At 45.9% G+C, this 24515-nt stretch overlaps 1 protein-coding gene across 4 annotated transcripts in view; it reads left to right on the top strand.

The window, feature by feature from the left end:
* Positions 1-21484, top strand: part of Lrfn2 (leucine rich repeat and fibronectin type III domain containing 2) — a 170946-nt gene extending 149462 nt beyond the window's left edge. For 3 of the 4 annotated variants that reach the window (XM_087565770.1, XM_087565771.1, XM_087565772.1), the window contains one exon: positions 17900-21484. In XM_087565770.1, the coding sequence (XP_087421896.1) occupies positions 17900-18866 (967 nt within the window). In that variant the 3' untranslated portion in view covers positions 18867-21484. The remainder of the gene's footprint in view (positions 1-17899) is intronic. The other variant, NM_001039699.1, reaches the window with a different exon arrangement.
* The last annotated feature ends 3031 nt before the right edge of the window (positions 21485-24515 follow it).

Below are 24515 nucleotides of genomic sequence, written 5' to 3'. Positions count from 1 at the left end.
ACACAATATATATAATTTAAAATAAAACACATATTTACATTTTATTTATTTATTTTAATTAATTAATCAATTAATTAAATAAATTTAACACAATTTTTTTCTAGATAGGGTTTCTCTGTGTAACCCTGACTGTCCTGGAACTGAGAGATATGCTTACATCTGCCTCCCAAGTGCTGGGATTAAAGGTGTGTGCTACCATGCGGTCTAAGTCAGGGTTCCTATTCCTGCACAAACATCATGACCAAAAAGCAAGTTGGAGAGGAAAGGGTTTATTCAGCTTACACTTCCACATTGCTGTTCATCACCAAAGGAAGCCAGGACTGGAGGTCAAGCAGGTCAGGAAGCAGGAACTGATGCAGAGGTCATGGAGGATTGCTACTTACTGGCTTGCTTCCCCTGGCTTGCTCAGCTTGCTCTCTTACAGAACCTAAGACCACCAGCCCAGGGACGGCACCACCCACAATGGGCTGGGCCCTCCCCACTTGATCACGAGTTGAGAAAATGGGTCTCATGGAGGCATTTCCTCAACTGAGGCTCCTTTCTCTGTGATAACTCCAGCTTGTGTCAAGTTGACACACAAACACATCACTATTAAGCCTCAACCCTTACTTTCTTATTCATCCCCAAGATCTAAATAACTTTAAGACTCCCACAGTCTTTACCTACTAAAAGTTCAATACCTTTAAAATATCCAATATCTTTTAAAATTCAAAGTCTTTTTAAAATTCAGTCTCTTAACTGTGGACTCCACTAAAATACTTTCTTACTTCAAGAGGGAAAAATATCAGGGCACAGAAGCGAAATCAAAATCTAACCGTCCAATGTCTGGGATCAACCCACGAGATCTTCTGAGCTCCCAAGGGCTTGGGTCACTTCTCCAGCTCTGTCCTCTGTAGCAGACACCTTGTCTTCTAGGCTCCAGCTGCCTGTTCTCCACTGCTGCTGCTGCTCTTGGTGGTCATCTCATGGTACCGGCATCTCCAAAATGCTGCTGTCTTCTACAGCTAGGCTTCACCAGTAGCCTCTCTTCATGGTGCCAAGCCTCAACTCCTTTGCATGACCCCTTCAGTCCTGGGTCATCAATTGCAACTGATGCTGCACCTTCACCAATGGCCTTCCATGGCCTCTCACAGTGCCCAGCCTCAGCTGCTCTTCATGACCCCTTCATGCCTTCAAAACCAGTACCACCTGAATCACTCTTACATATTATCAAGTCCAGCCACAGCGCAAGGTACAACCTTGGCTTTCTCTGGAACACAGCCTCTTTCTGATTTCAGAAAACACTTCCCAGAAGATTTCACCTCAATGATGTTGGTCTCTTCTTAATCACCACTAATTTCTTAGCTCCAGCTGACCAGCATCAATTGTCCCAGTAATGCAAAGGTTTCGTTTTAGTGGTTCTGGTATCTTGTTAATCACAACTGATTCTTCAGCCCCAGCTAACCAAAGCCACAGAATCGTCACAATCAAAATAGAAACAGCCCTGACAAGAGTCTTTAATCTTCCCTCTGAAATTTCACAAGCTAGGCCTCCATCTTCTGCACTGTTCTCAACACTATCTTCCAAGCTCCTACAGACCATCCCACAGAGCTCTTAACATCCCAATGGCTCTTCTAGCTCAAAGTTCCAAAGTCCTTACACAGTCCTCCCAAAAACATGGTCGAGTTATCATAGGAATACACCGCTAAGATGGTACCAATTTGTCTTAGTCAGGGTTTCTTTTCCTGCACAAACATCATGACCACGAAACAAGTTGGGGAGGAAAGGGTTTATTCAGCTTACACTTCCACATTGCTGTTCATCACCAAAAATGTCAGGACTGGAACTCACACAGGCAGGAAGCAGGAGCTGATGCAGAAGCCATGGAGGGATGTTACTTACTCGATTGCTTCCCCTGGCTTGCTCAGCTTGCTCTTCTATAGAACTCAAGACCACCAGCCCAGGGATGGCACCACCCACAATGGTCTGGGTCCTCCCCTCTTGATCACTAATTGAGAAAATGCCTTACAGCTCGGACTCATGGAGACATTTCCTCAACTGAGGCTCCTTTCTCTGTGACAACTCCAGCTTGTGTCAAGTTGACACACAAAAACAGCCAGTACACACGCCCAGCTCTAAAACTGTATTTTAAATGTGTGCACTTGTGCTGGGCTGTCATCTTATGTGGGCCATCAGAGATGGCATGTCAGAGGAGTGGCATGGGGGCAGAGACCTGAAGTGATGGAAACAGCCGGGTGGAGGAGTCAGTGTTCTCATAATGCCCTTGGGTAGGATTGTGCCTGTCCTGTTGGAGAGGCAGCAAGGACTCCTAGGTATCTGGGGCAGAGTGGCAGGGAGTGAGCTGGGGGTGGGGCAGGATGACATCAGGTAGGACCTCAGAAGCCAGAGCAAGACTTGGGTTTTATTTTAAGATTTAAGAGCAAGACTGAGGCCCACTGTGCTGAAGGACAGTGGCTATAGAGTACGTTCAGAGAGGAGACGGATGGGGTGGGTTAGTTCTAGAGGGATGGGAGGCCTGCCCTGTCTAGAGAAGCTCTTGTCTCACAGCATCGACATATATGCAAAGGCCAGTAGGATGTGATGTGGGAGTGATCCCTAGACAGGCCATGTTGAATCTTTTGATAGAGCCCTGGCTACGATTTTCTCTGCTGGGGAACCTTATGGTGACCCCTGAAAGACTCCTAGTAGAGAGCAGGCACTCTGACTTCTCAGTGTATAGATGAGCCTCCCATTGCATTGCTGGCCCAGCTCCTCTGCCACTGTGCCTCACTGCTCTCTCTCCTCTTTTTCTTTGTTTCTCAGTCCGATTACAAGACTTTTTATAGGGTCTAATGTAGCTCAGGCTGGCACTCAACTCTCTATGTGGCTAAGGATGACCTTCAAATTCTGGTTCTCCTGATTCTACTCCCCCCTTCCAAATGCTAGGATTGCAGGCATGTATCATCACACCTGCTTTATGCCCTGCTGGAGATGGACCCCCCAGAGCCTCATGTATGATAAGCAACCGCTCTACTCACTGGGCCACATCCCAGCATCCCTGATAGTCATTATCTATGATACTGTTTAATTAGCCCATTAGGCAGGCCACAGTACTTCTGACAGCCCTTCACTTCCCCTAGAGGTTTAAAGGCTTTTTGTGCCAGTATCTGGCCATGATGACAGAAGCAGCTATTACAGGTAGAAGGGTGGCCCTAGATCAGGGGCTTGATGACCTGCATTCTATCCCCTAGGACACGTAGACAGAGTGGGCTTTTCAGGTTCTGAGAAGTTACGATGCTGGTGGGGTGGCAGCTGGCCCTGAACACTTGGGAGATATTTTTACCACCCATCAAAATGCCACCTCGTGCTCGCTGAGCTGATGCCAAGGCTGCTCCCAGCCTGTGCTCATCTCCTCCCCCGGCTTTGACTGCTGCCAAGAAGGTCTGAGTGGAAAAGCTTGGAAAACTCCCTGTGGGTGTGGCTGGGAGTCAGCGGTTCTCACCCCCCTCCTCAGGACAGGGACTGGGGGAGCTTCCAGATGGTGGTCTGTGGCTGAGACTTAGATGCTGATCTCCTCACCTTACACGTGAGAAGGTGCAGAGGACCCCGTCCCAAACCACCACAGATCAAAGAACCTGAAATTCCTCAGTTAGAGGTGTTGTTTGTTTGTTTGTTTGTTTGTTATGGTTTGATTTTTGTTTTGTTTTGTTTTCCCTGCAAAGGGTAGAAAACTGGGAGGAACTGGGGTGGTTTCTTGGGGGGAATGGAAGCCGATGCTATGAAGGGCGCAGTGGAAGTCTTAGCAGTTGCAGAAAGCAGAGAGCATTTCCTGGATCTATGGTCAAAAGCCTGGGAGAACTTGGGTAGGGAAAAGGAAAAAGCCAAGGTCCTTGGTTTCTATCCAACTCCTTGATCAGCATAGCCATCTTGGACTTGGTTCTTCTGCCTTTAAAAATGGGACTTGGTTTTGTTTCTCTCTCTCTTTTTTTTCAAATTTCACAGCCTGAAAAAACAACCAGAGTACGAACCAGATAGTCCAAGCTCATCCACACCAGCCTTCTCCTTTACCTACCTCCCTACCCTCACTCCCCCTATCCACATTGCTGCAGTAGTCCCTATATGAAGATAAGTTTGGAGTCAGGCCTAAGGACAGACCTCACCTAGAGAGCTTGTGCGCGCGCGCGCGTGTGTGTGTGTGTGTGCATGTGTATGTGTGTGTGTGTGCATGTGTATGTGTGTGTGTGTGCATGTGTATGTGTGTGTGTATGTGTGTGTATGTGTGTGTGCATGTGTATGTGTGTATGTGTGAGTGTGAGTGTGTGTGTGCATGTGTGTGTGCATGTGTGTGTGCATGTGTATGTGTGTGTGTGCATGTGTATGTGTGTGTATGTGTGTGTGCATGTGTATGTGTGTGTATGCGTGTGTGTATGCGTGTGTGCGTGTGTGTATGTGTGTGTATGTGTGTGTGCATGTGTATGTGTGTATGTGTGAGTGTGAGTGTGAGTGTGTGTGTGTGCATGTGTGTGTGTGCATGTGTATGTGTGTGTGTGCATGTGTATGTGTGTGTGTATGTGTGTGTATGTGTGTGTGTGCATGTGTATGTGTGTGTGTGTGCATGTGTATGTGTGTGTGTATGTGTGCATGTGTATGTGTGTGTGTATGTGTGTATGTGTGTGTATGCGTGTGTGTATGCGTGTGTGCGTGTGTGTATGTGTGTGTATGTGTGTGTGCATGTGTATGTGTGTGTATGTGTGTGTATGTGTGTGTATGTGTGTGTATGCGTGTGTGCATGTGTATGTGTGTGTATGTGTGTGTATGTGTGTGTGTATGTGTGTGTATGTGTGTATGTGTGTGTATGCGTGTGTGCATGTGTGTATGTGTGTGTATGTGTGTGTGCATGTGTATGTGTGTATGTGTGAGTGTGAGTGTGAGTGTGTGTGTGTGTATGTGTGTGTTGAGAGGGGACATCCCCCCAGAAGGCTCAGCAGTGAATAGGTCCCCAGATGCAACAAAAGGACCTCACATGTACCCTAAGTTCATCTCTTAGTCCCTGACCTCCTAAAAAAGAGAGTTTGAACACAGGCCTACCACACTCTACAAAGAGTGTCTCCCCACTTCTCCCAGGACTAGAGAGGATTAGAGGTGTGAGGTGGACCTGGGGCTGGGGTTTGCAGATGACATGTTCACTTTCACACTATCCTGTTCCCTGCTCTCTTCCTTGCTGAAGAGACGCCCCCAGAATTATCATCCACTGTCAGCGGAGACGCCATGAGAAAGCAGAGAATGCATGAGCCCAGCTGACTCTGTTGCCATCTACCCACACAGAAGTACAAAGTGGGCGGGCACTTCAGAGGAGTCGCGCTCACACAAATGGAAGACGCTTCCAGGCAGTGCTAATGATATCTGAGGAACGAAGCTTTGAATTGAGGGCAGGGCGTGGTTTAGAGGACCTGGAAGAGTTCATCTGAGTCAGGTAGATGCACGTCTTCTCCACGCTGACAGAACGGATGGCTGAACCCTCAGATGTTCTAATTTATCGCTTACTATTTGAGTCACGGCTACACTGGTTGCTATCGCCACCTCTGAGCAGACTTAAAAAACAGGCCATGACTTGACCCTAACGACAGGCCGACAGAGAGTAATAGTGGCCTGGTCTCAGTCCTTCAAGGGCCACCTTTTCCTTAGAGCCACATGGTAACAGCTTTTCTATCCTAGCACCACAGGCCAGGCAGTCAAGAAAGGTTGAGAGTGGAGCCGTGAGTCTCTGGTGTGAGCTTCTGATGCAAGAACGTCTGGTGGATGAAGTAAGTGGAAGACCACAGCTGGGCTGTTGACCTTGAGTCTTAAACAAAGTGAAGCATAAAAGGTCATATTTGCTTCAGCAAAACCCTGGGAGCTGTGAAATATCAGGGTATGGATAAAGACATCAGTAAATCACCCACCGCCAGGATCGACTGCTCTTCTTCCAGCCTAGGCTGGGTATCCTGTGGGCAGAAGGGGAGGGGAAGAAGGTAATGGCCTCTGGGGACTCCAGATAAAACTGGCTCTGGGCTTCAGTGGTGTTGAAAACGCGTGAGCTGTAGACGGCCCTGGGAGGTAACATTGTCAGCTCCATCTGCCTCACAGAGACATCGCCTTACCCAGAGGTTGACACTGGCAGCTTCATCTATTGCTCTCCACGTTGAATTTTGAGACAGTCTCACTAAACCTGGAGCTCCCCAATTGTCTAGACTGATTGGCCAACGAGCCCCAGGGACCCCTATGTCTCCACTCCATATTGCTTTTTGTACATTTAGTCAACCTGCCTGTGAGCAGGGCATCTACTGAGAGGTCAGGAAGGAGCAGAGGCGAGGAAGGACAGGGTAAAGTAAATGGGTAGAAAGTTATGGGCCTCGTCACCTTGGACAGCTCCCCCTAAGGAAATGATTCCAAATGCTCACTCCTTAGTATAGACTCATGGCTGACAGCAACCTCAGTTGCTTTCTCTTTTTTAGTGATCCCTATGGCCAATGAATGTGCGCATGTACACACACGCACGCCCACCCCACGCACGTGAGCCAGTGCACACATACTCACACATCATCCTTATATAATTGTAAGCAAGGTTGTAGGTTATTTTACAAACAGGAAGAACAAGGTCTGAGAAATGAAGTAACAAACGCATAACCAGTGAGTTGTAGAGGATTTGAGCCCAGAGCCCAGACAGCTTGTGTGTTAAAGCTTGTGTATATTTGTAGTTGGGGACCGACTGGCATAGTACACTGTCACCAATACCCTGCTAACCAGCTCATTCTGGAGATACAGTTGCAGCATTCTAGAACATCAGAAGTGGCTGAAGCACAGAGTGTGAAGGTGATTGGACTCAGCTCACACAGGAGTCAACGAATCAGAGACTCATTGCCTGTGTCTGAATGTGGGATGTTTGGTGTGTGGGGACAGAGGATGTTTATCCTCCAGCCTTCTCCCATAAGCTCTCTGGGATTAGAGAGCAGGGGTGTCTGGGAGGATCAGTAGAAATACAACAGGGACACGTTTTGAGTAGGTTTCTCTTGCCTACCAGCAGGAAAGACATCTCTTCACAGGGTACGAGTGCTATGTGCAAGGAGGCTGGAATCAGAGCAGGCTCACCAAGTGCTTCTTGAAGGCAGAAAGTCATGTTTGCAGTCACCCATCCATCCAAAGCAAAAGAATGCCCTATGAAGACAGTTTAGCCCCCCCAGACCATGGCATAGGATTTGAACTCGATTTTCAGATAGTCTCCATCATGCCTATTTTACAGTATATATTCTTTGGAGTATGTGTGTGCATATTTTTGGTTTATGTATATGAGAGCATATGTGTGGTACAATGTGGTCAGGGGTCAACTTCAGAGTCCTTCCTTAGGAGCATCATTCAACAAGATTTTCATAAGATTTGTCCTTATTTTTATTTCTGTGTGTGAATGTGTATGTATGTATGCCACATGTATGCTGGACACTCCATAGCATCCAGGAGAAGGCATTGGATTCACGGGATCTGGAGTTGCAGGTGTTTGTAAAAACCCAGCAATGGTCCTGGGAACCAAACTTGAGTCCTCCTTAAGAGCAGCAAACACTCTTGACATTCAGGCATCCCTCCAGCCCCTCTTCTTTTTTATTTCTGAAAAAGGGTCTCTGGATGGTCTGGAACTGGCCCTATTGGCTATACTTGCTGATTAACAAGCCTCATATCCAGCTTTTAAAAAAGTATCTGTCCTAAGAACTGACTCCAGATTTCAGGTCTTGGCTGAACATAAACTTACTCTTATGAGGCTTTGGGCAGGTCACCTGGCTTTGATATGCTTCGGTTTCTTCATTGGTTCATAGGGATGGATGATACTTTCCCTACCCCCCTACACATAGAATTGCTGAAAGGATTAAACTAACAAGTAGAAAATATTTAGAATAAGCATCAATAAATGTCCATCGGAACCATTACATGTGTATTTTTTTTTTCGTTGTGAATTATTGTAAAACAGTCTGCTTTAACACTAAAATGTGCTTCCTGGCAAGCTCTAATTCTGCAGATGCTCTAATTCCACCCTGATGTTCAGGGTAACGTGGGGCTGTTAGTCTCTGATGTATAAAGACAGCTGATAGCAGGGCAGCTCTCTAACACACTAAAATTCACATTCAAGTGCTTTATAGGCATGCAACCCGAACAATGCCTCGGCACACTCTAACTCCTTCCTACACACCCCTTTCAATACTGAAAACAATGGCAATACTGTCGAAATAATTGCAGGGCTGTTTGTTTCAGGAATATTGACCAGAAAAAAATATACAGGATCTGTGAGAGTGGTTCAGTGGGCAGAGAGTTTGTTTTGCAAACATGAATCCTTGAGTTTGGATTCCATAATCCATGCAAAAAGCAGAGCAAATCAGAGTGTGCATATATGTGTAACCCCAACATTAGCAGGACAGAGACAGGGAACCCCTGAATTTTCCAGATACACAGGGTACTGTAGTCAATCATCGGCCTCCAAGTTCAATGAAGAAACTATGTCTCTAAAAATATGGCTCTGGCATCCATGTGCACCTGGAAGACACTCATGCACACACCCAAACATGTTCACACACAGAGACAAGTATAAGCGGCACAACATGAATATATATTCATACATTTTTGTTCAAGTAATTCTAGGGCATAATATGTGGAGAAGCAGCACATGCAGATACAGAGCTCTGAATAGTTTGTCACAATGGCCCAGCCACTTTTGACTGGACGGGACTTGAGAGAGTGATCTATCTACTTGGGGCTAAATTTCTCCATCTATGATTATCACTGCATAGAATAGAGATGTTGTTTGATACAAGCCGTGTATAGTGGATAGCTGCCACAGGGCAAGAACTTGGTGAGTGTGTACGTGTGTGCCACTGAACCAGCCCCAGCTTTTCTGCCTGGGAAGGAAACAACCCACTTTGAGACTCATGGGCCTCCATGATGCTTGATGACAGGCTATCTGCCTTTGTTTAATGGAATTTTATGTATTATGGGAGTAAGATGTAGAGGCCATCCTGAAAGTGTTGTAGATGTGGGGCTGTGAAGATGGTGATACAGATGCCAAAAAAAAAAAAATCAGATAGTTAACAGGACCTCACTAAATGAGTATTGCAGCTAAGTAGGTAAGAGTGGTATGCCTCTGATGGAGGGAAATGAGACAAGCTTCTGAAATGGCTAGTTCTAGGGAGCTAGAGGAGACGAGACTGAAGGAAGCATGAAGGTAAAAAGGGGTGTTTGTTGATAACTTAAAACAGGCAAGGGCTACCCTTCAGACATAGACTAGTCACTTCCACTAACACAAACCCACCTTGTTATCCTTGTTTTGGTCACTGGCAAATGACAGACTTTTCAGATCTCTTCTTACCAAGGAACTGTATGAGGCAGGGAGGTATCAGTGTTTCAGCAGAACAGTGCAATACTATTTAATGCCTTGAGCTTTCTACCATCCAGCATGTCACGCTAGTAAAGATACTTGCTTTTGACTTACTGTCCTCTAGACAGCACAAGGCAAATCCTACACAGGCTAGTGCAGAACAGAAGGAACATGTTGGGGATGTATCCCTGCTCTTAAAAGTTCACTCCATATAACTTCTTCCCATTTGTTTGCCAAAATCTAACACTTAGACTTAGCTGTAAGAGATGCTGGCAAATATGAATGGAGATAGGAGACCTTGTATGTTATTACCTGACTTATTATGGTGCCAAGATATCCCCAAAAGACTTTTAAAAAGCACGGATTTATTTTGATCCACAGTCTGAGAGTTTAGGTAGGTCCTCAGGTAGGGGAAGGCATAGTGACAGGAAAATAAAGTGGCTGGTTATGTGTGTCTGTAGTTAGAAACAAAAGAGGGAGAGATAGACAGAGAGACAGATACAAAGAGTCAGAGAAACAGAAAGACAGACATAGAGAGACAGAAGGGGGAGGGAGAGAGAACAGCTAGTGCTCACCTTTTTTCCCTTCTTTATTAGTCTGGGATCCCAATCTATGCATTAGTGATGCCCATTTTCTGGGCAGATTTTCCCTCTTCAGTCAATCTTCTAGAAAAACTCTCTCCAGTTACAGAGTATCTCCTAAATGTCCCCAAATACTGTAAAGTTGACAGTGGGGGTTAATCAGTACAGTATGGAACCAGAGAATGAGTTGGGGCACTCAACCTAAAGGCTTGACCCATTCTTTGAGACAAACTGTGTCATTGGGAAATAGTAGACCAAATCTGAGATAGTGTATAAGAGGTCATAGGACATCAGAGGATTAGGTATGTTGGTGTAGGCATAGAATTTTTGCAACCTACATTTAATAAAAGTTCAACCTCTTCTCTAGCCCACCACCCAGCAAAGGTAGTGAAAGAGAAAAGCTATTAGGGCATGGGAAAGTGGACTTGTTCAGCAATAGTTCTTTGCATGGTGAGCTTGATCTTTAGGGGCATCTATTTAGTCCCATAGCAAACACCAAATACAACTTAGCAGCTACAGTCCAGTCCTTTTGGTAAGCAGACACCAGGAACAAACTGGCAGCTACAGTCCTTTCAACAAGCAGATATCAGGCGGCTATAAGTCAATTCTGAAGAAACCACCAGACTCAACAATCAGCCTAAAGCAAGGCCTCAGAAATATCAAGGTGCTGCCAGAATTTGATGAGCAGTACTTGGGCAATGTCTGGGCTATCACCATTGAGCTGAACAATGTTATGTAAGGCAAACCAATACATGCATGTCTTTAGGAAGAATAACAATGTGGAACAAACCAAATTTAAGTTCAGTGTCTGTGGGGTCATATTTATACTCCTTCACCTTGGGTCCTTTTACATGTTTGCTTATCAAAACATTCTTTCACCTGTGCCTGCTTCAGGAAAACAGTCGTCTGTGTTTGCTTTAACAAGGCATCCTTTTACCTGTATTTCCAGTATCATTTAGGTGAGGGGACAAAGTACTGACCAGAGTTTTATGAACCATAACAATACACACACACACACACACACACACACACACACACACACACAGAGAGAGAGAGAGAGAGAGAGAAATAGTCACACATTCAGAGACACATATACATATACACATAGAGAAACACACATGTGTGTATATATACAAACATGTATACACACATAATCAAAATGACACTTCTCAGACACATCAACAACCCCCCACATAATTTTATCTCTCACACAATGCTTTATCTATACACATGCTCATAGATACCAAACCCATATACAGGTTTCCACAAAAGTATTTCAGATGCCCAGGTAATAATCCCCAAGGGGGAAAATTTACTTCTCTGGAAAGATCTCCTCAGGCACATTCATGGTCTGAGAGACCACTATAAGAGAGAAATAAAAAGAAGAAGAGAAAGAAGGAGGAGGAGAGAGAGAGAGACAGAGAGAGACAGAGAGAGACAGAGAGAGAGACAGAGAGAGACAGAGAGAGAGAAAAAGAGGAGACAGAAGGAGAGAGATGGAGAGAGAGAGGGAGAGGGAATCAGTCATATAGGCCTGTTTTGTTTTTGATAAGTACTGGGTTTATATTTCAAATTGTGTTTTAGAACATTTGAGTTTAATTAAATATAACACTTTGGAGCATCTTAATTTAAAATTGCAGTTCATACTTTCAACTAACAGGGATGCTATCAGGGTAAATGATTTTTTTTTTTGGTTCTTTTTTTTCGGAGCTGGGGACCGAACCCAGGGCCTTGCGCTTCCTAGGTAAGCGCTCTACCACTGAGCTAAATCCCCAGCCCCAGGGTAAATGATTTTTAAAATGGGCTAGAGAGATGGCTCAGCAGTTAAGAGCACTACACGCTCTTCCAAGAACCTGGGTTTAATTTCTCAGCACCTACATGGCAGATCACAATTGTCTGTAACTCCAGTTCCAGTGGCTCCAAAACCCTCTCACAACATACATGCAGGCAAAACACCAGTGCACATTAAAAGAACAAGAACAAGAACAACAACAACAACAACAACAACAACAGCAACACTTTAAGACTTCAGAAATATACTTTTCACAGAGACATGACCCTGATGGATGTTAATTGCTGTCTTTTGACTCAGGCTCCATTCTTCCCTGCATCCTTGATTTATATTCTGGAAGCCTGGTAAGTGTGATCATGGAATCTGACTTTAGTCAGTTCATCAGGGGTGAATAACAGCAAATGATTGTGGGCTTGGCACTGGGATATTGGCTATCATTTTCATTTGTTTCCCACCGTATGTGGCTACCCTGGAATCTTCTGTTTATTAACCGAATTGTATAGGCCTTTTTATCTCAACAAAGGGTGATTTATTTTCTTCTAGAGAACCTTCAGCAATGTTTAGCAATGTTTTAGTTTGTCAGGGCTTAGGATGTAATATCTGATGCCTCAGGGTTAGAGGCAAGGAATGCTGACAGACCTTTTGTAAAGTGAAAAGAAACAGATCCACTCCATTCTAGAACTTATCAAGGTTGATAAGGGAAAAGTAGAGGAATCATAATGCTGAAGGATGTTAAGAAGCCATTTTCTAAATTAGTGACTCTCACAGCACTCCCTAAGACAAACTCACTTTGCTTCTTCTTAATTTGTTGCAGACCAAGGATTTTAGGAGAATATAATCAGAATAAAACTCAGAAAACCTATCACATGCTTTCATGTGACAGCCTGTGCTAAATGGATGTAAAACTTACTCTTAGTTTTGTATTCTCTGATCACTGAGCATGAATAGGCATTATGTAGGCCAGCATCCATTTGTAGGCTCTACTTATATGCTTTGCAATCCTCCCTGGAGCAGTGAGACGTGACCACTTGGTTGATATTGGACATGGTTATTGCTATTGCATTTTGGTCTTCTGTGCCCTGACTGCTCTTTGTTTCAATGAATCGGTCCTTTTGTACAGTTTTTGTTTCCCTATGTAAGAGTTTCTTAAACTATTACCACTCAGAACCCCTTTCTCATCAAGAAAGTCACATGATTCTAGGTATGTAGGTCTATGAAATAGATATTCCAAGACTTATTGACAACAGACCATCAAGGAATTGATTTTTTAACAACTCCTTGGTATACATATAATTTTACCATGTGTTGAAGAGCCATGCAAATTTGCATACTAATGAGATAGATGTGCTTGTTTATTTTTAAATAAAGAATTAAATCTTGGCTGAATATTTGATTCTGAAAGATGTGGAGTATCTTCAACATTTTTCAGAGTTGATTGATATGTTGATTTTGTAATCTACAATACTGAGAATGCCACTTTGCATAAATACATAATAGAAAATGGCAGAAGGATATTTATGGCCATTTCAAAAGAAATTGACAGAAATTTTGTCCTAATCCTACGCCAAAAAGATCATTTAATTTGAATTTTTATAAAACTCAAGCCAGAAACTCAAACAACAGTTTTTAAATTCAAACACAATACAATCCAAAGATATATAATTTGATACTTAGGTGCTAGGCAAGGATGGGAGAAAAAATAGTAAGTTTTGCTTTCTATAATTAAACCAGTATGTTTCTATAGGAGCAGAACTCTTTGTATGTACAGTAAAAAAAAACACTAAAATATACGATAGTCTATACTGAGATGTTTCAGGCAGAGTTTTTTGGCTTTGGTTGGTATGAGATCACAGAAGAATGTGTAACATTGTGTATTCATAATCAAGGCTTCAGTGTAGTGTGATACAGCATAGGTGCATGCTCCCACAAACACAGTTGACACATTGTGCATTTGACAACTGAACTAATTTGAGGCTATCGCATGTTCAGAAACATTCAACTGTTTCTGAAATGTTTATAACAGTCACGGTTAGTTACATGTTAAATGATCCTAAAGAGTAGCCATGACCTGTGGTTTAAAGAATCACTAATAGCTTTTAATTATGTGTATGTATGTATGTCTATGTGCTACTATGTGCACATGAGTGTAGTTACCTGGGAAGTTCAGAAGAGGGCATTCGATCCCCTGGAGCTGGAGTTCTAAGCAGCTGTGAGCCACACCGTGTGGGTGTTAGAAAATGAGCTCGGATCCTCTACAAAGGCAGTATGTACTCTTAGCTGCTAAGCTATAGATTGTGCCTTCTGCCTCTATAGTTTCTAACTGGCTTGTGATGCTCTTACCTGAGCAAGAAAAGTTAGAGGATTGATAAGGAAGCAGGTAAGATTATAAGAGGTAGCCTAGGTTGCAATCTCCAATGTGGAGCTTGTCACTTGTGAGTCACCGGTAGTTCTTGACCCTTGGTAAGTATCTCAGGAGTTAAAGTGCTTTACATCCAGGTCCCAAATGAAAGAGGCCCACAAATGAAAGCTTGTAGAGAGACTTGATGGATGAGGTATATGCAGGAATGCACGAGGAGCCCAGGATTCTGGACTTGCTTCAAGGATGACGGAATAGCTTTTTATAAGGAGTATGATGGGGTATGAAAAAGTTCATGGTTAGATGATGAGCTCCACTTAAAGCTCCAAATTTTGACTAGCACCCACTTTACATTAGTCTCTTGTCCAGTTGAACTACTGGATACCTGAAGACAGATATGGTCTTGCTTTGGATTAAGGAGAATACCATGCCTAAGGCTAGGAAGACTCCTCAGTCATTAAAGCTCTTATGTGAATTGAAGTTCTGAGGTCAGGCCACAGAAACAGCATGAAAAGTTAGGTGGGAGATAAGACCAGAATCCCTGGGGCTGGCTGAGCAGCCCTCCTAGCCTAAATAGTGCACTCTGAGGTAACGAGAGATGCTATTTCAAAAAGTCATGACAGAAAAACCACCTTAGAAACAATGGCTTACATCTGGCCTACACACACACACACACACACACACACACACACACACACATGCACGCGCGTATATACATCTGTACATCTTGGTCCTAGTGCTGTCCTTTCTCCTAAGGGAAAGTGCCAAGTTAGCAGTTTCTCTCTCTCTCTCTCTCTCTCTCTCTGTGTGTGTGTGTGTGTGTGTGTGTGTGTGTGTGTGTGTGTGTGTGTGTGTGTGTAGAAGAGGGTGTCAGATACCCTGAAGCTGAAGTTGCAGGCAGTTATGAGCTATCTGACATGAGTGCTGAGAACTGAACTCAGGTGCCCTACGGGAGCAGCGAGCTCTCTTCATTCCCGAGTCAGCCTTCCCTCCCTCCTCTGCCACCACAGTTACTGCTACTGACAACATAGGCATTTCTGTTTCCCAAGAAAACATAGCTAACCTCAAACTGACTTCTAGGCTCATACCGTATCCCAGGGCTCTAGGGTTAAGACACATTAAGTGTGGAAATTTGTGCTACATAGCAGGTGTCCCAGCACAGGGACATGACATCCCCCTCAGAGGTGTACTTTGCAGTACTCACAAGTCAGTGTGACCATTCAGGCTTGATTCACCACAGCCCACAGCTGTACTACCTGGCCTGGGTCTGGCTCTGTCTTCCCATTTGGAAAGTACAAATCATGCCAACCAGCCCTGAAGAACTTAGAGGACAAACAACCTTGTCATGTTGCCTAGCTTACCAGTGGGCTGATCTTTCTGCGATTAATTAGCATCTGCTCTGACTGGCACCATGGACCCCGGAAGAAGCTATTGGACCTCAGTGTCTGCTGCAGTCCTGCAGTCCTGGTCACACCATGACCCATTCTTGGATCCTGTCCAGCAGATAACCTGACAGTCTTGGAATCTTGTACATGGTTATGAACCAGAGGACTCTGAGTACTGCCCCTGAGAAACTGTGGCTAATCAGCTTGAGGCCAGTGAGGACTTAAAACACAACACAACAAAACACAACACAACACAACAAAACAAAACACAACACAACAAAACAAAACAATAGCAACAAAAGTTTTATTTGTAGCCTGGCGAGACAGTTTGATATGTAAAGATACTTGTCCCAAATCCTGACAACCTACGTTCAATTTTTGGGTCCCAGGAGAGAACAGACTCTGGGCTCCATGCATCCATCATTACATGCATGTGTGTGTCACCCGCTCATCACAGAAAGTAAATAAATAAAATATAATGAGGAGGAGAGTTTCTTTTGAAAATCACTGGTTCATCAGTGTGTGCGTGCTCATATGCAAAGGCACAGGGATGAAAGTAGGAAGAAAATGTTGGAAAGTCGATTTACCATATCCACCATTATGAAGGCTCCATGATTGTGAGGCAAACTCTTTTACCCACTGAGACCTCTTGACATCCCCCTACCGATAAAGTTTTTTTTTTCGTTAAAAGGAAAAACCATATTCCCATATCTGTCAGCAACTGAGGGACAGTCCTATTTATGTAACCTTTGGCAACCCATCCACCTTCTCTGAACCTCAGCCATTTCTCTGTACTCTGAGAATTAAGAGTATAGTTCTTGTCCCTCTAAATGGCCGTGGTGTCTGGATAAAGAGAAAGCCTCAAAGTCCCAGACAGACAGACCTATGGTATTGGTCTGCGGGGCCTCACTGACCAGCAAGGGTGAGGATGGCAGCCCCTGGGGCTGTACTCCTGAGGGTTGTCCATAACTCTCAGCTCTATCCTCCCCACAGATTCTCGGGTGGAGTCTTCAGGCGTTGGTATTTCATATTTGATTGGGGGGGGGGTGGTTATTAAGGAGCCATTTTGTTCACAAGGGGATAGGGAGTGGAAGGCTTTAGAGATGGAGAAGAGGGTGTTGGAGTGGGTACCCTTATGCTCAGGCTGACTTCTCTACAGGATTGCCTATGGAGCAGCCCAGAAGTCATCTCTGGGCACAGCAGAAGCTGGATGCCACAGCAAAGGTCTTAGAGCTTGTTCCCAGGCTTCTGAGAGGTTTGTTCAGGAGCTCTCAGGCTACCACAGACAAGCTCCCATGTGGGGTCATTGCTACCTACTAATCTGTCCTCTAAGGAGGACAGACCAGGCAAAGATGTTTTAGCCCAGGAACTCTGCTATGGGTCTCATGGATGAGTCAGTTTACTAGCTAGATGTGACATGATTTGGATGCAGGGTCAGAGTGCTTGTCCCCTTGGGTGTTGGGGTGGCTTCCTGGGCACCAGTGGGTCACTATCTCCCCCTTTGAGCAGCATGTTCTCTTTCCACTTCATGCTTTCTTGTATTAACACCCAACACCCTGAAAGCAAACTGCCCCCTCCTCAGCAAGAGGATCCTTGTAGGTGAGAGGTGCTAGGTGCAGGCTCAGGGTAGCATGTGGGCTCTGATTCTCACAGCAAAGGCCCAGAGAGGTCTCCAGGATCTCTGACGCCCTCTAGTGTTAGGGGATAGGTGAAGGGATGTTATAACAGATGTGGAGAAAGGGCAGCCACCCCACTAATTCCTGAGTCTTCATGCTTCTTAACCTATGTCCTTCCCAGGTGCCTTTGTTCCCTTCTACAACCCACCCTACCCCCACTGCCACTGCTACTGCCTCTGCCTCCACCCCACATCTATAATTTTACACCCCTCCCCCACCTTTGCATTCATTGCCTTAATTTCTGAATCTTTTGGGCACTTATTTCACCCAACCTGGAAAGGATACTCTCCATCTTCCTCTTTTCTCTGACATGCCATCCCAGAATATTTCTCTCCTGCCTTTTCTTTCACCCCAATTGTCTCCTGGATCTTCCAGATCACAAGTCTATCTTTGCTTCCTTGCTTTCTATGCCACACCCCTAACTCTTGACCCCTCCTTCCCACCTCTTTCCTCTCCTTTCTCCTTTCCTCTCTTCATTGCTTATTCGTCTCATTTTCCAGTCTCTGCCATCCTCTCAGCAGGCAGACACGTGTCTCCATTACTCTATATCTGCCCGGGGCTTCTCCCCATCACCCTACCCTTTCTTTTTTTTTTTTTTTTTTTTTTTTTTTTGGTTCTTTTTTTCGGAGCTGGGGACAGAACCCAGGGCCTTGCGCTTCCTAGGCAAGCGCTCTACCACTGAGCTAAGTCCCCAACCCCACCCTTTCTTATTCTCTGTGTCTGCCTCTCTCTGCAGGATGATCCCAGCCTCCAACAAGGCCTTCGTGGTCAACAACCTGGTGTCCGGAACGGGCTACGACTTGTGCGTACTGGCTATGTGGGACGACACAGCCACAACGCTCACGGCCACCAACATTGTGGGCTGCGCCCAGTTCTTCACCAAGGCTGACTACCCACAATGCCAGTCTATGCACAGCCAGATCCTGGGGGGCACTATGATTCTGGTCATCGGAGGTATCATTGTGGCCACACTGCTGGTCTTCATCGTAATCCTCATGGTGCGGTACAAGGTCTGCAACCACGACGCCCCAGGCAAAATGGCAGCCGCCACTGTCAGCAATGTATACTCGCAGACCAATGGAGCTCAGCCTCCACCTCTGGGTGGGATGCCTGTTGGCCAGCTTCCTCAGGCACCACCCAAGGTCGTGGTGCGGAATGAGTTGATGGACTTCAGTACCAGCCTGGCAAGAGCCTGTGACTCTTCTTCCTCCAGTTCCCTGGGCAGTGGGGAAGCTGCAGGGCTGAGCCGGGGTCCCTGGAGGCTCCCACCCCCAGCTCCTCGTCCCAAGCCCAGCCTTGACCGCTTGATGGGAGCTTTTGCCTCCCTGGACCTCAAGAGTCAAAGGAAAGAAGAACTTTTAGACTCTAGGACTCCAGCAGGCAGAGGGGCAGGGACATCAGCCAGGGGCCACCACTCAGACCGAGAGCCACTGCTGGGGCCCCCAGCCACCCGTGCCAGGAGCCTTCTCCCTTTGCCCCTGGAGGGCAAGGCCAAACGAAGCCACTCTTTTGACATGGGGGACTTTGCAGCTGCAGCTGCAGCTGCTCCTGGTGGCTACAGTCCCCCTAGGCGGGTCTCAAACATCTGGACGAAGCGCAGCCTGTCTGTCAATGGCATGCTCTTGCCCTTTGAGGAGAATGACCTGGTGGGAGCTCGGGGGACATTTGGCAGCTCAGAGTGGGTAATGGAGAGTACTGTGTAGCCAGGGAAGGAGTACCGTCCCTCCCGCCCTTCCTCAAAGTGGGAGAGGAAGGAGTCAGAGTCAGCACTGGCAAGTATTTGTGGAGTTTCCATGGTGATGTTTACATCCAGGGACAGTCTTGTCTCCCTGTCAACAGCCTCATGTCCTTCTGCCCAGCTACACCCCCTTCCCTATGTCACCTTCCCAGGCCTGTCCCCACCACCCAGCGGGGTGTGCTCAGGGAATGGGACTCGCTCATGTGTCAGACTGAGCCCTGAGTGTTTGGAAAGGCTAACAACTGCCTTTCTATTCACAAATGTAGCGACAAGCAAGCGGCTTCGGATTGCTTGTGGATCCAGTGTTGTTTTGATTTCTTAATTTATTTTTCCATTTCCCAGACTCCTCTTAATTCTTCTGGGTAATTGAGAGTGTCCTCTACTGGTGAACGTGTGTGGTCAGCAGGCTGGAGGGTGAGATGAGTGTGTGTGTGTGTCTGGGGTGGGTGGTGGGGTGGGTGGGTAAAGCAGTAGGCAATTATTGCAAGTCAGCAAAACTCTGGGTATATTGTAGAACCACCTGCCCAGAGACCCTATAACCCATGGCCAATCCTATAGCCTGCTCTGGGATGTGTGAATGACCTAGTTTCCTTTGTTTCCCAGACATGACACCCAGCCCAGCACAACAGACTAAGTTATAATGCTAACCCCAGGCTGCGGGTTGGGATTGAGAAAGGACTTTATGGTGTAGGGCAGAAGGGATCTTATTCTGAGGATGTTGCCCCTTTTCCTGGGAATCTGCAAGAGCCTCTGTTGATCAGAAGCACTCTTAGGGAAAGTGGATGAGGCTCTAGGAGGGCACATCAGACCCTGTCTGGTTTCTGGAGCCATGACAACAGGCCACCAAATGGCATGGGAAATAAAAAGGCCCTTTCTCATTTTGAACCTCGGTTTCCCACCTGGCAAAGCCCTTGGAAGGTTCTAGAAGACTTTCAATCATGAACTAGGTCTTCTCAACTCAAGATATATGATATATACCGACCAGAGAAGAACCAGGAACACAAGGCACTACAACAGTCCTAGCTCTCCCCTGGCATAATGGGAATACACTAAAAGTCTGAAACAGAAGCTTCTTAAACACACTCTTCGAGAGCTTGAGAAGTATCTGTGATCAACCCATCATTTAAGGGTCCTCCTTCTACCCAGAGCATGAAGTTTTCCTAATGTGACCAAGCCACAATGGAGGCCCAAGTTTCTTTTAGATTCCATGACCCCGACACCCTCTCCCCCAATTCACCCCTCCAGGGTAGTTCTGAGTGCAAAGTTTATACCTTGCAAATGATGGTTCGGGGTGCTCATTTTGGGGTGCGTATGAGGGTGTGTGTGTGGGGGGATGCCTTCTCGTGGTTCCCTGTGGAGTATCTACCCACGGAGGTAATGGAATGGGAACAGAAAAGGATCTTGGGCTCATCTTCACCGAGCCTGAATCCCACCCCTACTCCAGTACAGCTGGGGAAAGGCTGCTTTAGACGAAGAATGGCACTCTGCCTCTGTTCCTCCTGGTCTCTCTCCTGCCTTCCAGCTCTCTCCTGACAGCAAGCACACTCCCTCTCCCTCTTTCTGTCTTCCTGACTCATTCAGTCTAGCCTGGGCTTACTTCTTCTACATGCCAGTCACACAGTTTGCAAAACACGCAGGCAAGAACATACCGGGCCTCACCCACCCAAGAACACACAATAGAATTGACACAGGTCTCTGCCGATGACCTGCGGCTCCAGCCAGAGAGCTTCATATTCCACACCTGTATCCTTCTCCCCATGCCCCGCCATCTCTATTTCTTTTCCTGCCCACTGCTCTCATTTTCTAGCTCTTACAAAATCAATTGAAGACCAGACTAGTGTCTCCAGAAACCACAAATACATTTTCTATGCTAGACTAGGCACCAGGAAGTGTCTCTTCTCTGTCATACCAACCCAAAGAAAGGACGTTTCTAGGGCCAGGGACGTAGCTCAGTTGGTAGAGTGCCTGCCCAGCATCCACAAAATCTGGGTTTGATCCTCAGCCTTGCCTGAACTGGATGTGAGAGTGCAATCCCAGTTGCAATCCCCACAAGGGGGAGGTGGATGTAAGAGGATCTGAAGTTTAAGGTCACCCTTTGCTATATAATAAATTTCAGGCCAGCCTGGGCTATACAAGAGCCTGCTTCAAAACAAAACAAAACACTGCCAAAAGGAAACCTCTTTTCCTTACCTACTGCTTTTTTTCCCCCTGCAGTTCTCCTCTGCACCTTTCTCACCCATCCTGTCCAAGTGACCCATAGGGGAAGTAGTCCCCAAAGACAGAAGGAGAAGAGGAGAGACCAACCAACGGTCACTTCCACCTGGTGACACGGCCATGATGGCATGGCAGGGCTTTGGGTCATCATGTTCCTGACCTGGGTAGGGAAGCAATGCCCCCAGGGTCAGGATGTAAGTGGCCATCTTTTCCTTTTAAAAAAAAAATCAAGTAAAATGCACACTTTTCTAATACAACCACACCATGCTGCCTGGGGAGGAGAGGAAAAAGAATCTTCTCATGACTGTTGATGTCTGACGTTTATTTCTCTGGAAACTCTTGGTTTTCTAAAGATGACGTTGAACTAACCATTTTCCCTCACACCTGTGTCTGTGCATACCTATACATTGGGAGACTCTTGTTCCTGCCAAGTTTATACACAAGCTGTGGGAGTCTTCTGACATATGGAGTAGATCTGTCTCTCTGGGACAAATGAAGAAGACTTACCTCCAAGAAGGGAGACATTTGTCCTTAGCCTCCCCTAGTGTTCCTCTGGTCACCTCTGGCCATAACGGGCCAAGTCTACCAGCCAAGTCCAGCCTTCTTAATTTGCTGGTTTGTAGTTACTGCCTTACAGGGCCTTGGGGAGCATGGGTGCCTTCCCATCACGTTAGCCAAGCAGCAGGTAAGATTATGTTTCAAAAGCTTGCCTGCAGTTGCAGCAGTAGGGGCAGAGGCAAGGGGATCCAGAGTTCAAGGTGACTACACAATGAGTTGTGAGCCACCCTGAGCTGCATGAGACCCTGCTTTAAAGTAAGTATGGCGGTAGAGCTGGAGAGACGGCTCAGCAGTGAAGGATACTTGCTGTTCTTACAGAGACCTAAGTTTGGTTTCCAGCACCCATATCAGGCAGCTTCCAACCATCAATAACTCCAGATCCAGGAGAATTCAGTACCTTTTTCTGGCCTCTGTGGGTGCTCACACACTCATGGCATACCATAACACAGATATGCATACATATACATTTTTTTCAATGTCTTGCTGGGTAACCAAATACAAAATGAAAAAGCAGTGAGTCCAGCACACAGCCTCTGACTTCATACATTGCATGGCTCCACTCTGATTTTGAATGTCCTTGTCGATTGCACTTTTGATCTCAATTTGGACCGACTACCTCTAAAGAGATGGAGTCCCTCTTGGGGGTAGTTCAGGCTAGCACATTGGACACTGTGACTCTAAACATAGAAGGGCCTTAGAGTCGGAGCTTCTGGGAGGTAAAAGAAATGTTCGGTGAATTCCCATGGGTTCCTATACTTTTCAGGTGCAGCGCCTCACGTGCCACCGGAGTATTTTACTATGTCACCTCTATGTTCTCTCATGGCAGGTATTAGCACAATGAAGCACTCAGTGATGAATAGGGCTAGGAAACTTGTCCAAAGTCACTCAGAAGTATGACCATGTGGCCTGAGCTCTTGATTTGGTCTTGGTTCTGCAGACTCTGAGGCATTGATGCTGGGCTCAAACTCATGGTTAAAGGGTCACGCTGAGATCACTTTGGACTTTCTGGGCCTCCTTCCCCCGGGTCAGGAGATATCTGTAAACCAGACGATGCTACCAAGCTCACCCTGTGCTCGCCTGCCTCTCCCTTCTGAGGGCCTTCCATGGAGTCCATTGGCTAGTCAGCCTCACCTGTCCCTTCTGTTTATAACTTGTTTCCATGAATATAAAAAACCTCACCACAACATGCGTGGTCACAACCATTTGACCCATCTTCTCTTCCTTTTTGGTCCCAAACCCTTGTTTTTCTCAGGATGCTTCTTACTTCAAGATCTACCTTCCTTGTCGAGGGATACCTTTTGGTCATCAGTCTTTAATGGAGACTGTATGATCCCACCCGATTGTCAAGCATTTTGGCAAAAAGCTAAACCAACTTTTCCATGGTCCTGATATCAACACATCCTTGGATTTCCCTCACAGAAAAAAAAATTATTTCCCAAATGTAACTATTGAAATTCCAAGAGATACACCTTTTTTTCCTCAGAGGATGTTGTTTTTTAGTTAAGTAAGAGAAAAGGTCAAGATGCCAGACTTGTGTTTTTAATGTGGAGAAGAACTGGCCCTAGAGTCTGGGATATGAAGTTTTCTACAAATATGACTCATCTCCATGTGCCTTCAGTCCTGGTCTCCGGATATCTGTAGCCTTCTCTGCCTTCCTCCTGTAGCCCTTGAGAATTCTTCAAGCTGCTGCTGGAAACACAGTCTGGCTGACTCAAAAGAAAGAGGGTAGGCAGGCAGCAGTCAAAGCCTGGACGTGCTGAAAACATCACACCTAGACTCCCACACCTGGACGTTCTATGCCGCACACTGGCAAAGGCAAGAGTTTGTTGTGACAAGACAGCTTCTCACAGATAAGCACCTGAACTTCCTATGTCTGCGTAACAGAATCAGACCCAGCCTGGCTCTTCTCCCATCATCTGTAGGAACGACGCCCCTTCCAACTTTAAACAATATCTGTGTGAGCTTTACACTGTAGAATGTCAGCTTCTGCTGCCTTAGGGATCACTATCTCTCTCCGGGTGGCTTCTACAACGAAGCTCTTGGGGTTCCTGACAACTCAAGCTCTTCCTGGCAACTTCTAACTGAAGGAAATAGTGTGTTTCCCCCTAAAACAAAGAGGGGAGTTAGCCTTTGCCCCATGTGTTATTTTCTTGCTACTGGAACAAAATACATGGCAAAAGCAACTTGAGGAAGCAAGGCTTTTGTCAGCTCATGGTATAAGGGGCTACAGTCCATTATGCAGGGGAATACAGGAACATGGGAGTAGCAGGCAGCTGGCCACACTGCATCCAATTAGAAAATAGGAATAGGAGGCAGCTGGCCACATTGCATCCAATCAGAAAATAGGAATAGGAGGAAGCTGGCCACATTGCATCCAATCAGAAAATAGGAATAGGAGGAAGCTGGCCACATTGCATCCAATCAGAAAATAGGAATAGGAGGCAGCTGGCCACATTGCATCTCAATCAGAAAATAGGAATAGGAGGCAGCTGGCCACATTGCATCCAATCAGAAAATAGGAATAAGTCTGGGTTCCACTTCACCTCTTCCTTTCCACTCAGTCCAGGACCCCAGTCCGTAGGATGCTTATGGTGTGTCTTTTTTCCTCAGTTAAACTTCCCTGGACATAGCTCACAGAGATCTGTTGCCTAGGTGATGCTATATCCCATTAAGTTGATCAATATTAGCGATTAACGTTGTACTGCTGAGTCCCCACCATTGCCATGGTAGATCGTCTGATAAGGATGACCTTGTTCCTGAGTTCAGTTTATGTGATATCTGATGACTCTCTTCTGAGTATTCATGCTGAGGAGATGTGAAGCTAGGTTATAGGCTCTTCCTT

This window comes from Rattus norvegicus, chromosome 9 (genome assembly GCF_021556685.1).
Source record: "Rattus norvegicus strain SHRSP/BbbUtx chromosome 9, alternate assembly SHRSP_T2T, whole genome shotgun sequence".
NCBI lineage: Eukaryota > Metazoa > Chordata > Mammalia > Rodentia > Muridae > Rattus > Rattus norvegicus.
This window is presented reverse-complemented; position numbering and strand designations above follow the sequence as displayed.